Source organism: Archocentrus centrarchus, unplaced genomic scaffold, assembly GCF_007364275.1.
Source record: "Archocentrus centrarchus isolate MPI-CPG fArcCen1 unplaced genomic scaffold, fArcCen1 scaffold_26_ctg1, whole genome shotgun sequence".
NCBI lineage: Eukaryota > Metazoa > Chordata > Actinopteri > Cichliformes > Cichlidae > Archocentrus > Archocentrus centrarchus.
In genome coordinates, this window is record NW_022060256.1 from 359,051 (window position 1) to 372,207 (window position 13,157).

The 13,157-nt window shown below is 42.4% G+C and overlaps 1 protein-coding gene across 1 annotated transcript in view; it reads right to left on the reverse strand.

Annotated features, from left to right (window-relative positions):
* Window positions 1–847: 847 nt before the first annotated feature.
* The window catches only part of LOC115775868 (dematin), a 40,617-nt gene continuing 28,307 nt past the window's right edge, over window positions 848–13,157 (reverse strand). Inside the window, exons 8-18 of the mRNA XM_030723385.1 lie at window positions 12,216–12,411; window positions 10,877–10,921; window positions 10,157–10,309; window positions 9,835–9,944; window positions 8,819–8,924; window positions 8,279–8,337; window positions 8,148–8,190; window positions 7,825–7,832; window positions 7,676–7,732; window positions 6,989–7,069; window positions 848–6,291 (exon numbers count right to left, since the gene is read on the reverse strand). Coding sequence (XP_030579245.1) covers window positions 6,178–6,291; window positions 6,989–7,069; window positions 7,676–7,732; window positions 7,825–7,832; window positions 8,148–8,190; window positions 8,279–8,337; window positions 8,819–8,924; window positions 9,835–9,944; window positions 10,157–10,309; window positions 10,877–10,921; window positions 12,216–12,411 — 972 coding nt within the window. The 3' untranslated portion in view covers window positions 848–6,177. The remainder of the gene's footprint in view (window positions 6,292–6,988; window positions 7,070–7,675; window positions 7,733–7,824; window positions 7,833–8,147; window positions 8,191–8,278; window positions 8,338–8,818; window positions 8,925–9,834; window positions 9,945–10,156; window positions 10,310–10,876; window positions 10,922–12,215; window positions 12,412–13,157) is intronic.

Sequence of the window (13,157 nt, forward strand, 5' to 3'; positions counted from 1 at the left end):
TCTTTCTCTCCCCTCAGCCCAACCGGTCGCGGCAGATGACTGCCCCTCCCTGAGCCTGGTTCTGCTGGAGGTTTCTTCCTGTTAAAAGGGAGTTTTTCCTTCCCACTGTCGCCAAGTGCTTGCTCATAGGGGGTCGTTTTGACTGTTGGGTTTTCTCTGTATTATAGTAGGGTCTTTACCCACAATACAAAGCGCCTTGAGGCGACAGTTTGTTGTGATTTGGCGCTATATAAATAAAATTGAATTGAATTGAATTGAATGACCCAGTTGTGCGAAAGTTGTTTTTAACTGACATCACTTTAAAATGAGGCGCCAAAGAAAAATACCTCTGCTGACTCCTCCCTCCTCGTGTCTCTCCCTCGCCTCCTCTGTTTGCATCTTTGGTGGGAAAGACTAAGACACGAGGAGATGAGTCGAGTATGTATGAACGGAGAAACTGGAAAGGAGGAGAAAACAGAGGAAGACAAACACAGAAGCTGCTCAGAAAATGTAAACAGCAGCATGAGAGAGACCCTGACAGTTTTTTGGCTGCTCTCATCCTGCCTGTCTCTGAGGGACTTCTACTGGACTCTACTTACCTGGTACAACATGCAGCTGATGGGGCCTGACCTGACCAGCATCTATATGTGATGAGTTTTCAGTAAGAACACGTCCATCTAATCAAATCCATGAAGAAGCTGACATGCTTCTCTATCCGCTCAAAGAGATATTTTATCACTGTGGTCAGTTTTTTCATCCCCTTCCATAAAACTCATAAGTCTCTTCTAATGCCGTCCTTTTCCCCTCAGTGTACTGCAAATGTATTCAGAACATGAAGCCAGTGAAGCAGAACGAGTTTAACACAATCTCCAAATAGAAATGTTCTTTATTGTAACTCCTGGTTAATCATTCACATCACCATTCATCTGTTACAGCAGCTGCATCCACAGAAGAAAACAACAGCAACTAGTAAGTAGTCATTCAGTGGTTCAGTATGTACAGCAGCAGGACGGCGAGTCCTCGTCAGCGAGTCTGACCTCTGACCTCTGGGCTCGTATTTCTCAAACTGTAAAATGTCTTCATTTTTCTTTCAAAATTTACTTAGAATAAAAAGAATTTTCCAAGAAAAAAAAAAGACAAAATTATGTTAAATAATTTTTTTGTATCATGTTAATTCTTTGAGATTTAAGAATGACAGAAATAAAATGAAGTTTTGTAACACGGCAGTTTTTCAAAGAGAAAGCACAAATGCACACTCGTCCGTAAGGTGGAGGAACCGCGAAATACGAGCCCGACTTCAAAGTCCAAAGAAGAGAAACTCTGAGCCACAAATCTGTAACCGCCAGAGTGGATTTAAATAAAGGTAGAATAAAAATATGACATCATCATCATCCTGACATCACACATGCAGCAGTTAAACGCTCAGAGACGCTGACGAGCGTCGAAGCCGCCCTGCATGACTAAAGAATTCAATAAAAACAGAATCAAACACTTCAAATGTACAAAAAGAAAAGCATGGAACAATCTTTGTGTCGTCACGGCAATCACTTCCTGTTTCTAACTACACAAACTAACCAGAGCAAAGCGAACATCCTCTCAGTATCAGTAAACGGCGTCAGAATCATTCCAAAAAAAGAAGAAATAAAGAAAGAAAACAGGAAATCATCTCAACGTAAAGTGACCAATGCTTGCTCACTCGCTCCAGCACATCTCACATCTCCATCCACTGGTTTTGTTTTTTCTTCAGTCTTTTATTTTGTTGTTCCACAGATACAGGAAGCGGCGAGGCAGATGTGACAGTGAGTGATGCAGAAAGTGGCGGTGGTGATTTCTGTGGGGTTTTGCTTCTTTTAAATTGATGCAGTGAGAGTGATCTGAGTTTAAACTCACGCAGGTCTGAGATGCTGAACTCGGATTTAAAGGAACAAACGTCGGGTCTAAACCATCAGCGGGAGTTCGCTGAGCTAAAATACAAACAGCTCCTGCATGTGTGTCAGTTTATTACAGGAAAAACGCTCTTAAAGCATTCAGAGTCAAAGTGCAGCATCAGGTCAGTTCAGCTGTTTCCTGATGGATCAGCTTCAACTTTGGAGAAAATAAGAAGTTAAACCACTCGGAGCCCAGTGAGACCCCCTCACTGTGCTCAGCTCAAACAATTTAAAGATTAATAAAAATAAATGCAGTTTACACAGTCAGACTCCAATGGATGCTAACACTCAGTTATGATAACAATAGATGACATTTCTATTACTTAGAAAACAACAGCTTCTGATTTGATGCTGATCATCTGAATGTCACCGACATTCAGATGATCGTTTTGCAAATCTTTCAGAAGCGTGGATGAAGACTGATGCGGTGAAACGGACGAGGTGCAATCAGAAGTTTTGTGACTGCCGACAAAAATCAAACATCATCAAAGTGTGAGGCCACAGCTCTCAGCAGGATACAGGTGGAGAGCCCACTGCGGGTTGGGGGGGAGTTTAGGTATTACTCATGGAGGAGGGAACAGGAGATCAACAGAGAGGTGCAGCGTCACCATCTGTCGTGGTGAAGACGAAGCTGGTTGATCTTCATTACTAACCCCACCTCTGACCACATGCTGTGGGTACAGACCAGAGGAATAAGACTGTGGGTGCAAGCGGCAGCTATCAGGAGGAGACCTGGACACACCGGAGAGCAGGTTTGGAAATATCTCTGTATCTTCCCAGGAGAGCTGGAGAAGGTGGCTGGGGAGCTCTCTTTAGACTGCTGCCTCTGTGACCCGGACACCGACAGAGGGGCTCAAGGCCGTCTCATTGGCCCTCTCTAAACCGCTTCCACCTCTGCTCAAAGTGGCGCTCCACGCAAACATGCTGACTGCTGGCCCTCCTCGGTGACGCGCTGTTGTTTGGTCTCAGTGTTGTAGTCAAGTTCTCATTGCTTTGACATGAAAGTTGGGTTAGTTTAGTTACTGGAGTTACTAAGAATAGCTGCTACACTGAAATTGATCCAAAGCAGTCAAGAATGAGATGATTATTAATCCAGGTTTGATTTTTGTTTGTTGGAAAACTTTTTGATTGCACCTCATAGAGGGATGAAATGGTCTCACCGATTTATAAGAAGCTTGCTGTTTCGAGGCTTAATGGCTTTAATTTACTGACACACAGAAAAATTCTCTGAATACCTTTAAATCCGGCTCAGTCCTGAGTCCCGGCCCGCGTTGGTTTAATGAGTTAAAGGTGTGAAACATGTTGGATATTCAGGTGTAGTTTTGCAGTGCAGATTTAAATTTAACCTCTATGCTGGTGGGTATATTAATACATATATTTAACAATGAGTGAAGACGTCACACACCTACTGAAGTGCTAATGATGAAGATCAGTTCACTTCAGCTCGGGCTAAACTCAGGTGAGAATGTCCGGTGATTTCCCAGAATTCCTCAGAAGAGTCCAGGAAGAAATTATCCATTGTTTTCTCCTCAACATTCAGGATCTATTATTTTTCACTTAGACTTAATTAATAACAAACATGCCACTTCTCTATGTACGTTAAAAAATAGCTGCACATCATTTGGTCACTAAGCAACACTAGCAGACGCTGATTGGAGGAACCAGAGCTGTCAGAGTTCAGCCTGTGCTCCGGTTTGTCATCGCTCTTCTGCACCGCAAACATCTCTTAGAAGTGTTTTTGTGAGACTGTGTGTCTGTGTGTGTGTGTCTGTGTGTGTGTGCGGCAGTGGCTTTTGCTGAACTAGAAAGAAAAAAACAAGGAGACGGTTTCATCGCAGACAGCAGAGGCTGAATATCAACGAACGATGAATGAGGTTTGCTGCTACTGGAGCCAATGAAAAGACAGGAGGAAAAGGACTGCCATGTGAGCTAAAAATCGGGCTCAGGATGGGCCGATCTGTACCCAGACGAGTCAGTAAAAGACCCCCAGCTGTGAGGCTGAAGTGAATGTGGCTGGGATTCATGGATAAGAATTAAAAAACACAGAGTCTCAGGTTCCTCTCTGCCAAAATCAAAACTGTAAATCACAGATTAAATAAGGACGTTTCCAGCTGTAGCATTACCACACCTGCTGTGTCTGCTTAAAGGCCTATAGACTATAAATTTCATAAGTGTGCCCTCATCCAGATTACACTGATTTAAGTCAAAGCTACTCAGGGGCACATACACCATAAACATTTCCAAAGTTTCCTCCGTGATGTACATGCTGCATGTTCCTAAGAAGCTTTTTGGTATGATGCCACCCCAGTACAGGATTTTCAACCATCAACCTTCAGCGTTGAAGCATAAAGTCGGCCTGAAGAGCCATAGCCTGCAGCTCCTCTGGCTCACTCACACCAGAGTAAAAACAGGACGGCGACCTCCTCGTGACTGGGAAAAATTGGTGGTTGCTTGGTCATTGGATTGAATTATTTCACATCTGGCAACCAATTGCAAATAGTTGTGGTGAACAGCTGGTCACCAGAGGTTGAACGTGCAATGACCTCACCTTTGCATAACCATAATTGCAAGATGATCCCACAGGCTGCCTGGTGGGAGACAACCTGTCTCCAGACAGTCGCAGTCTGATTCAAACTGACTGCAATCACTCAGATTGAAAAAGACTTGCAACTAACTGCCAGGTTAGTTACAAATGCAGACAGATTGCCAACAAGCAATTGCAATCAATCTTAGTCAATCTGCGCTGATCAGCACAACTCGTGACGCATGTCTTTGCACTAGGGGACTCCACCCAACTGGTTACATTTTGGTTATATTCTTATATAAAGCAAGGTTGCTGAGTGCAGCTGGATTGCTGTCTGTGGAGATATTGCTATTTCTGTGATGTTCTGGCTGGACTCTGAATGCAGGAGTTAGTGTGAATTTCTGTGTATGTAGAGGAGATCTGCAACAAATTGCCATACTACCACAAACAGACTGCACATAACTGCAAAGTTGACCCCATTCGGTCGCAAACTAATAGCAGACTGATTCCATCTATGGCCACCTTAATGCACCTAAGTTGCCTTGTAAATGGCAACTGACTGCCAGTGGTTGCAGAACTGGTCCTCATCTTTGAAGCAACCATTTCAAAGACAGTGTGATCACAAATTCATTGCACACGGTCGCGATCATTTTGGCTGCGCCTCTATGCCTTATTTTAAAAACTCATCCGTTTAACCTTAATTAAGGCTGAAAGTTTCTATTATTATGGGCGTGGCCTCTCTGATTGTAGTAGACTGCAGTTCCTGTAATGACCACTTCAGACAAGCTCCAAAAGGCAGAAATTATTTAATACTTTTATCTAGCTTACACTCTAAAATGTGAAGCTCTAAGAGAGAGATTAATAAACAAATCCTTCAGTATTGCTGTATTTAATAGTTTTTAGCCTCATTTTATCACGTGCAGTGAAATTATTGCAGTTTTGATTTGTCCACTTTTTTAGCTCAAATAAAAATGCTTAAACTTTAAGTTTTCTTTGACTAAATGCGACGTTGACGTCATCAAGTTACTGATCCATGCTGGGTTAGTTAGCTTTAGCTGTTTATGCTGACAGGTGTGAGGAGGACGTTTAGTCTTTCATGCCTGCAGCCGGTGTGTGTCATAAACTCGAATGACTGTGACCAAACCATCTCCTTGTTTTTCTCTTTGGTGCTGGGAAAGAAATGCTGTCACAATGACATCATAGCTGGCTAAGCCAATAGTAATAATCCTGCTTTAAAAGATTGCTAACAGGTTTGTTTGCTCAGTCTGGAAGCTGACGCAGAGTCAGCAGGAATGTTGGCCTAAAGTCCGACTACGGCTGGGATAAAGAGGCTCAGAGGGCTTCAGGATGGAAATGGTTTTCTGTCTGCTGTGTGGAAACCTGGAGCCCTGTGGAATCCAGAGAGACTGCAGGGAACCCCAGGAAGCCTCCACAGACAGCAGAACCACTAAGCTTCAGGTGCAGCCGCTGATTTCATGTTTCTTCATCGTTCTGAAATCCTCCCCTGCAGATTTATTATTTGTGCTTGCTCTGCAGATCTCTAAATTAAACCAGTGACATTAATGTGTGCAGCAGAACTCTAAAACCACTCCGTGTTTCTTTGCAAACCCAAAGCCACCTGAGGTGTCTACAAACTGAAGTGTTGATGACGGTGGTGACGGTGTCGGCTGATGATACGTTTCCGAGTCCGTTTGGTGTCCCGCCGGCTGGATCCTGGAAGAGCGGGGGACTGTGGGACATGCAGCTTCAGAAGAGACAGACCTTTTTTTTCAGTTCGTTCCTCTTCCAGAGAGAGAGGCGGTCGAACTCCTCAATGGACATCCTGAAAACGCTAAAGAATTCTTCCTGAGAGAGGTGCCTCTGCAGGGACGAGACAGACACAGAATCAGAGAAAGAGCAGGAATGAAGAAACCATGTTTTATTTTTCACCCTGAAACTCTCGGTACCAACACCAGGCTGCACCTGCTACTAAAACAACCTGATGCATCTTTGGAAGTTCGTCAAGCACAAAGATTCTAGTAAAGATGCTGCTTGGTGTCTCAGATTTAGTGAGAATTAATGAGCTTTGAATGTGTGAAACTGGAAGATTTCAAGTGCTGTGTTCCCAAACAGCAGGTGGACATTATTCTGAGCATATTTAAACGGATTCATCAGAGGAAGAAACATTTTCTCTCATTCCAAAACATTTTTATATTAAATAACAAATATTTTAATGACAGCTGTTCAGTGTGAAGCAGAAGTCTGTGAAATCAAGCAGAAACAGACAAGAAAAGCTAAAGATGATGTTTGCAGTAAAAAGGCCGATCAAATCAAATGCAATTTATTTGCTGATTCCTGTGAAATTGTCCTCTTATTCATCATTTAATTAAAAATGACACAATTTTAAGTATAGATTTCAGAACACACGCACAAATCTGATTACATTTACACTAATAAACATCTAAAAACTTCAGACACATACTGTCACACATCTCTTGGCCATCTTTGCTGAAGCTTCTCATGTTCTTTACATGTTTCTCCAGAGAGGAGCTCATTGTATTTATTTTTATTTTTGTACCTCCAGTCGTGTCCGATCCACACCGGGGGGGAGTTTGCTGCGTCCTCTGTGAGTCACCACCAGCATCTCATAGGGATAAATCTGCACACAGCAGAGAGACACACAAGACATAAAGTGAATCTTCATGTTCTGCTGTGTGTTCAGTAAAGCCTTCCGACTGCAGAGGTGATGATGATGATGATATTTTACTTTCTAAAGAAAGAAAAAGAAGTTTTCCTTTTTTTGTTTGCAAGAAGCAGAAACACAAATGTATCTGCTCTGTTCAGTGCACCCTCAGACTCACTGTGGAAACAGAGCATGTTTAATGCACCCACTCTGCTCATTCCCAGATCTGTATTCTTATACTTGGACTAGAACAGATCTGCATAACTTCCACTTCAAAATAAACCTTTTTTATCTGAGCCTAGGCCTCAGTGCAGCCCCTCAGTTCATCCTCTGGCTGAAACAAGCGGTTTAAGCTCACCTCACTAACAGAAGGTTTGAACTGCAGGTGGGTAGGGCTTCTATTCCTGAGATGACCTTATAAGGGATATCCTCTCTCCATGACATCACACAGATCCAAGAGTAGAAAAAAACACTGTGATAAACTGAGTGTTTGTGTCTTATCTGAGGCTCACAGGGGTTACTGCACGGGCACTGAGAACAGGTCCGCTTTGGCTGTAAAGCTTCTAAGTTCAGTTTTTGTACCTTATGCTCCAGCATGCTGGGCAGAGAGTTTCCTCTGTCCATCCTCGAGTCTCCGTTCTGACAGACAAACACAAAGATTATGATGAACACCGGCACTAATTATTGATGAGTGATTTCTGCAAAGATAGTCAAAATAATGGAAAGTGTACCTGAAGCCCTGCAGGGAGACACAAAGAGACACAAAGATTTTAATTATTGTCAGTTAAAAGTTCACTGATGGCAAGAAAAATTAAAAATATGACATCTTTACAAGTTACCAGAAGAACCTGAGAATGAACGTTTTGTTTATGTATGAGTTTAGGCTTCAGTAAATAATGCTAAAGATAATTCCCTATTTCCTGTCCTAAAATGTCTAATTAACATATAGACTCTTTGGCAGCAAAATAAATCAGGCCAAACCTGTGAAAATATGGATTCAAAGCTTTAATGATTATCATGGATGTCTCGTATATTCTCAGATGTGTGTTTGTACCTGCAGGAGTTTTCTCAGACGAGCTGAACTCAGCCGACTGCAGCTGCAAACAAACACAAACACGTTCACGTCTTCATTCGGCCTCCTTTTCACACCGCTCAGACCAAACGTGTTCGTGCAGAAACACTCACCCTGGACAGGCCGCTCTTAGAGGATGCTGGGAAATACACGGACTTGGAGACGTTGGACCCTGGAGAGCAGCAGAGAGGAGAACCTGTGAGGTTTCCCTGCAGATTATTTTCATGTTGATCATGTTGATCGTTCCTGACACACTGACTGAGATTTCTTACTGTCAGATGATGATAATTGTTAAAAAAAAAAGAAAAACAACACATGTACAGCAGTCAGTTCTTCCAGTGTTTTGTTTTTAAAGGTTATAACAGCTGGCTGACACCAGGTGGCAGTACTTCCTGCTGTTTTTCTTTGTATGAAATGCAGATTTAATTTGTGGTCTTGGAGTTAGTGACAGTGAATCTTCTGTGGGCATAAACACGCGTCTCATGAAAACAACTCAAAATATCCTTTGAGGTGCAAAATGAGAAGGATGACAGGTTTAGACGACACTTTTACTAATAAATGTCTAATTTAACATATTTTCATCTTGTCAAATGTTTCTGACAGAAACAGACAACAGCAGTGAAGTGTTAAAGTGTGTGTGTGTGTGTGTGTACCAGTGTTGTGGCTGCGGTCCGGTAAAGAGCGAGTTTTCCTCCTCAGAGGAGCTGCAGACTTCTCCAACTCCTCCTTCAGGATAATTTTACCCAAATTGGACTGAATCTGAAACCAGACGCATAAACACAAAGACACATTTTAAGATGAGTTTTTAACCACTTTTGGGAACATTTGCTGTTGAAAGAAAATAAACATGAAAAGAACCAAAGACTGAGACTCCAGCAGCAGTCAGTCCCCACAGACTCCCATGCTAAAACATTACAGCAGAAATAAACATGTTTACAGCCTGATACAGAAACTGCTTTGGTCTCTGCAGCTAATTTCTCCCTTTATAACAGCTGTATGGGAATGATGTGTCTATAACTCACTTTGCATTATGAGGAGAAAGTAGTTCCTACATGAAATGTTTCACAGCAAGGTTTATTTTATTTTTTCCCATCATGATTTCTGGAAACAGGAGTTTCTGCTGGAAGTAAAGTGCTCTTTACTTCCATTATACTAAATAGACAGCACAAATTTCTGTAGCTGCAAAACTGGGTAACTCACACCAAATCAGTCTGGACATATAAATGGCCCTGCAGACAAAAATGAAAAATACATGCCTTTTATTTTGAGATGAGCTGTTCCTAGGACAAATATGAAAGAATAAAAGTAGTTTTAATGCACCCTCACTGGTTCCACAGTTAAAACTGTGTCCAGATTAGTCTCCTGATGGGCTCCAGGGCATACATTTCTCTCTGAACTGCCATTATGAAGTCCATTTTATTATTTTCTCAGTCACCCAGAAACCAAACAGCACTCTGCAGCTGACATGGCAGCAGTTCTCATATTTTATTTATCAAGTGGTGAGATTTTTTTTAAAGCAAAAATACCAGATATTCATTGGCAGCAGCTTCTCAGACGTGAGTATTTGCTGGTTTCCTGTTTTTCTGACAGTGAACGGGACATTTTGGGGTTTCATGGCAAACATGTTCTAGCTCAGCCTGGATCTGCAGCTGGCTGTGTAGTCTCCCACCTTGTTAAGTTCTTGCTTTTGAAGCTTTCTGAGTCCCCACAGCTCATCAACCAGCTCTCCATCCTCCTCCTCATCTTCATCTTTCTGCTCCTTCCTCTTCCATTCCTTCTCTGCAGAGAGGAGAGGAGACATGGAAAGGAGAAAAGAGGAGAGGAAACAAGGGAACAGTGTGATGAATACCTGACAGGAAGCAGGAATAATCAGGATTTATAGCCAGACATGATTTTCAGATGAAAATCTTTAAAATCCCACTTTCTTAATCAACTCTGAATGTAGCACAAAGTGTGTTTCATTTATTTCTCTGTGTTAGTTTGGGTCATACCAATCACAGCTAGTGAGGGGGGGCAGGGCCAGTAGTCAGTCTCAATCTTGGAGGGCTGGTTCGGGTCTGGAGGCTGAGCTGCTGGAAACTTTGAAGACTCAATGATCAAATCCTCGATGTGCTTCCCCTGAGGGACGGCAGAGGATGATACATCTGCACACACACAGACACACACACACACACACACACACACACACACACACACACACACACACACACACACACACACACACACACACACACACACACACACACACACACACACGTTAAAGCTGATTAAACACAATGAAATCACTCATGTGGGTTTAGGACAGGGGCTGCAGCTGACCCACATTCAGCTCACACACTCTACCAGCTCCTAAGATTTTCATTACTTTCATTACTTTATATTTATCACAGTTTTTTGGGGGCATTTCTGCTTTAATTGGATAGCAGAGCAGTGAATACAAACAGGAAAGTGAGGAAAAACAAGGGGAAGGCACACAACAAGGGCTACGAGTTCAGACTTGAACCCGGGCCGCTGCACTCAGCTCCTTGGCAGACGGTCACCGACTCACTCGCTGAACTAAACCAGCACCTTATAATTTTTATTTTTAACAAATGATAAAAAAAAACAAACATGAGCAACAAACTGCTTCACTACATTTTACACACTGCAGACCACATCCCAGCAAACTTAGACCAGAAACATCAAGCCTGTAATTGACTTGAGCGACTCACCTTGTTTGTAGATGGGAGGCTTCTTGTAGATGTTGGTACCATTTTCTGAAAGCAATAAAATAACCAAGTTTTATTACATATATAATACTTGGGGTATTTTTTTGTTTTTTGGCTTACTACATAATGATTACAGTGATCCTTCACCTATCGCGGGGGTTAAGTTCCAGAGACCCCGGCGATAGGTGAAAATCCGCGAAGTAGCGACTTTATATTTATTATATATTTATGTTATTGTTTATATATATTTTAAGCCTTTATAAACCCTTCCCACACTCCTACAGACCTTTCCCACCCTCTTACTACAACTTGAATGATGAAGATGATGAATTATGTATGTAGCTGTGCAGTACTGATGGCGATGAGGGTGGTGCAGTATCTTTGCCCTCGGCCATTACTTCTATTTCCGCTAAATAATGAACATAGTTATGGAGTGTTAGAGAAATACCTATATACTGCAAAATCCTGCAAAACAGAATTTGTAAATTTTTTTACAAAAAATCCGCGATACAGTGAAGCCACATTAAGTGAACTGCGATATAGCGAGGGACCACCGTACTTCTTTACAGTTTCAATACTGAGTCCAGAGAGCAGGCATATCTGGGTCTAATCTGGGTAACTTCATGCAGTTACAACACTGTTACACCAATAGCAAATGTAGTCTGGCTCAAAGGTCACAAGACACCTGACTAATGGCCCATTTACAGTGGAAACTAGACTCACCCGGAGTCGACATCGTCACTCAAAGCCAAATGCGGCCCATAGAAGACTCCAGATGTGGGCCACATTTAGGCCAAACATTCGTAGGTATCTGAGCTTGCTCTTTCGTGTAGTGTTTAACACATTTGGTTGGCAAGAAAATGTCACTAGTTCAAATCCAGTCAGAGGCACAAATCCCCTCTGGGAATCCAGTGTAAAACAGTTCAGACACTGGGAGCTCCCTGATGTGATAGGTAAACTCCAATTCACTCTCACTGGTTACAAACCAACTAATAAGAATAACACTCCTCTTTTCTCTTCCTAATATTGGCAGGTAATACTTCTTTTACATGGACGCGGTGCTGATGATGCATTGAACTGCATCTGGGATTCACTGAATTTCTTGTGGTAGCCCTGCCCACAGTGGTTTCAACATTGTGACCAGCAATTTTTGGACATGCAGGTAGACTTTGTGCAAAATTTGAGAATTAAAAACTCCCCTGATGGAGATACTGTTTCTAGCTGATGGAGCTCCACCTGCGTTAAGATAACGCTCTCCAGTTATGTTTTTCAGAATCAGGTCCCACCAGTGTCTGGTGGGACTCAAATGAATGAACAAATAAATGGAAATAGATATCTTTACCTGGCCTGTGGAAGTGCTGCATGGTGCTCTTCATGGTACCAGATGAGTGTGTGGTGGGTGTGTTTGGGGTATTTGGTGTATTTGGTGTTGATGGTGTGTGTGTGCTGTGTGTTCTGCTGCTCTGGATGGTGGAACCAGGCGAGGACCCTCCAGGTGATCGGCTCTCCAGCCACTCCCTGGACTCCTTGGACAGATTCTGGAAATACAGAAGAAAATGTCACTCCTCTGTGACAACTAGAACTTTCTAATGAACACAAAGGGCTTCCTGAGGGATCCATAAATCTCAACGTTGACCAACCCTCAAAGTAATCTGTAAGACCTCCTCAATTACTACTACTAAAACTTCCTGAATCAGAATTTCCTAAAAGTCCTCAAATCCTAAAACAGAGTACACCTCAGGAATCCAGGAATCCATGACAGTCAATCATTTACAAACAGAACCTCTTCACTTGACTGGAACTACCTCGAGGACTGCTTGAACTACCACAGTATGCTCTTATAAGGATCCCTACAACTCTTAGAAAGCCCCACCTCAATGACCAGTACGCTTTTGTAAACCTCATTAAAACTTATGAGACCTCTTCAACTGAGACCAGAACAACCTGTAAAAGACCACTAGAATCAGAGTGAAGAAAGCAGGCTTCTCAAAAAGACCACAACATATCCTAAATGTTGTTTAAAACCACCTTAAAGAACCCTAGAGAGATATCTTAAAAGATTTTAGGAACACCCCCAAAAGATCCATATGATCCACTTGCTGACCACCTTATGAACAGGTCATCCTCTAAAGGACCACATCAACCACCTGACTGGAACCGCAGCAGAACTGGCATTTAAAGATGTCTATAATATTTGCAATGAATATCACAATCTACAAGACCTCCTTTATTACTGTTAGAACCTCCTAAAATGTTCCCAGATACACTTTAGGGAACACTAAAA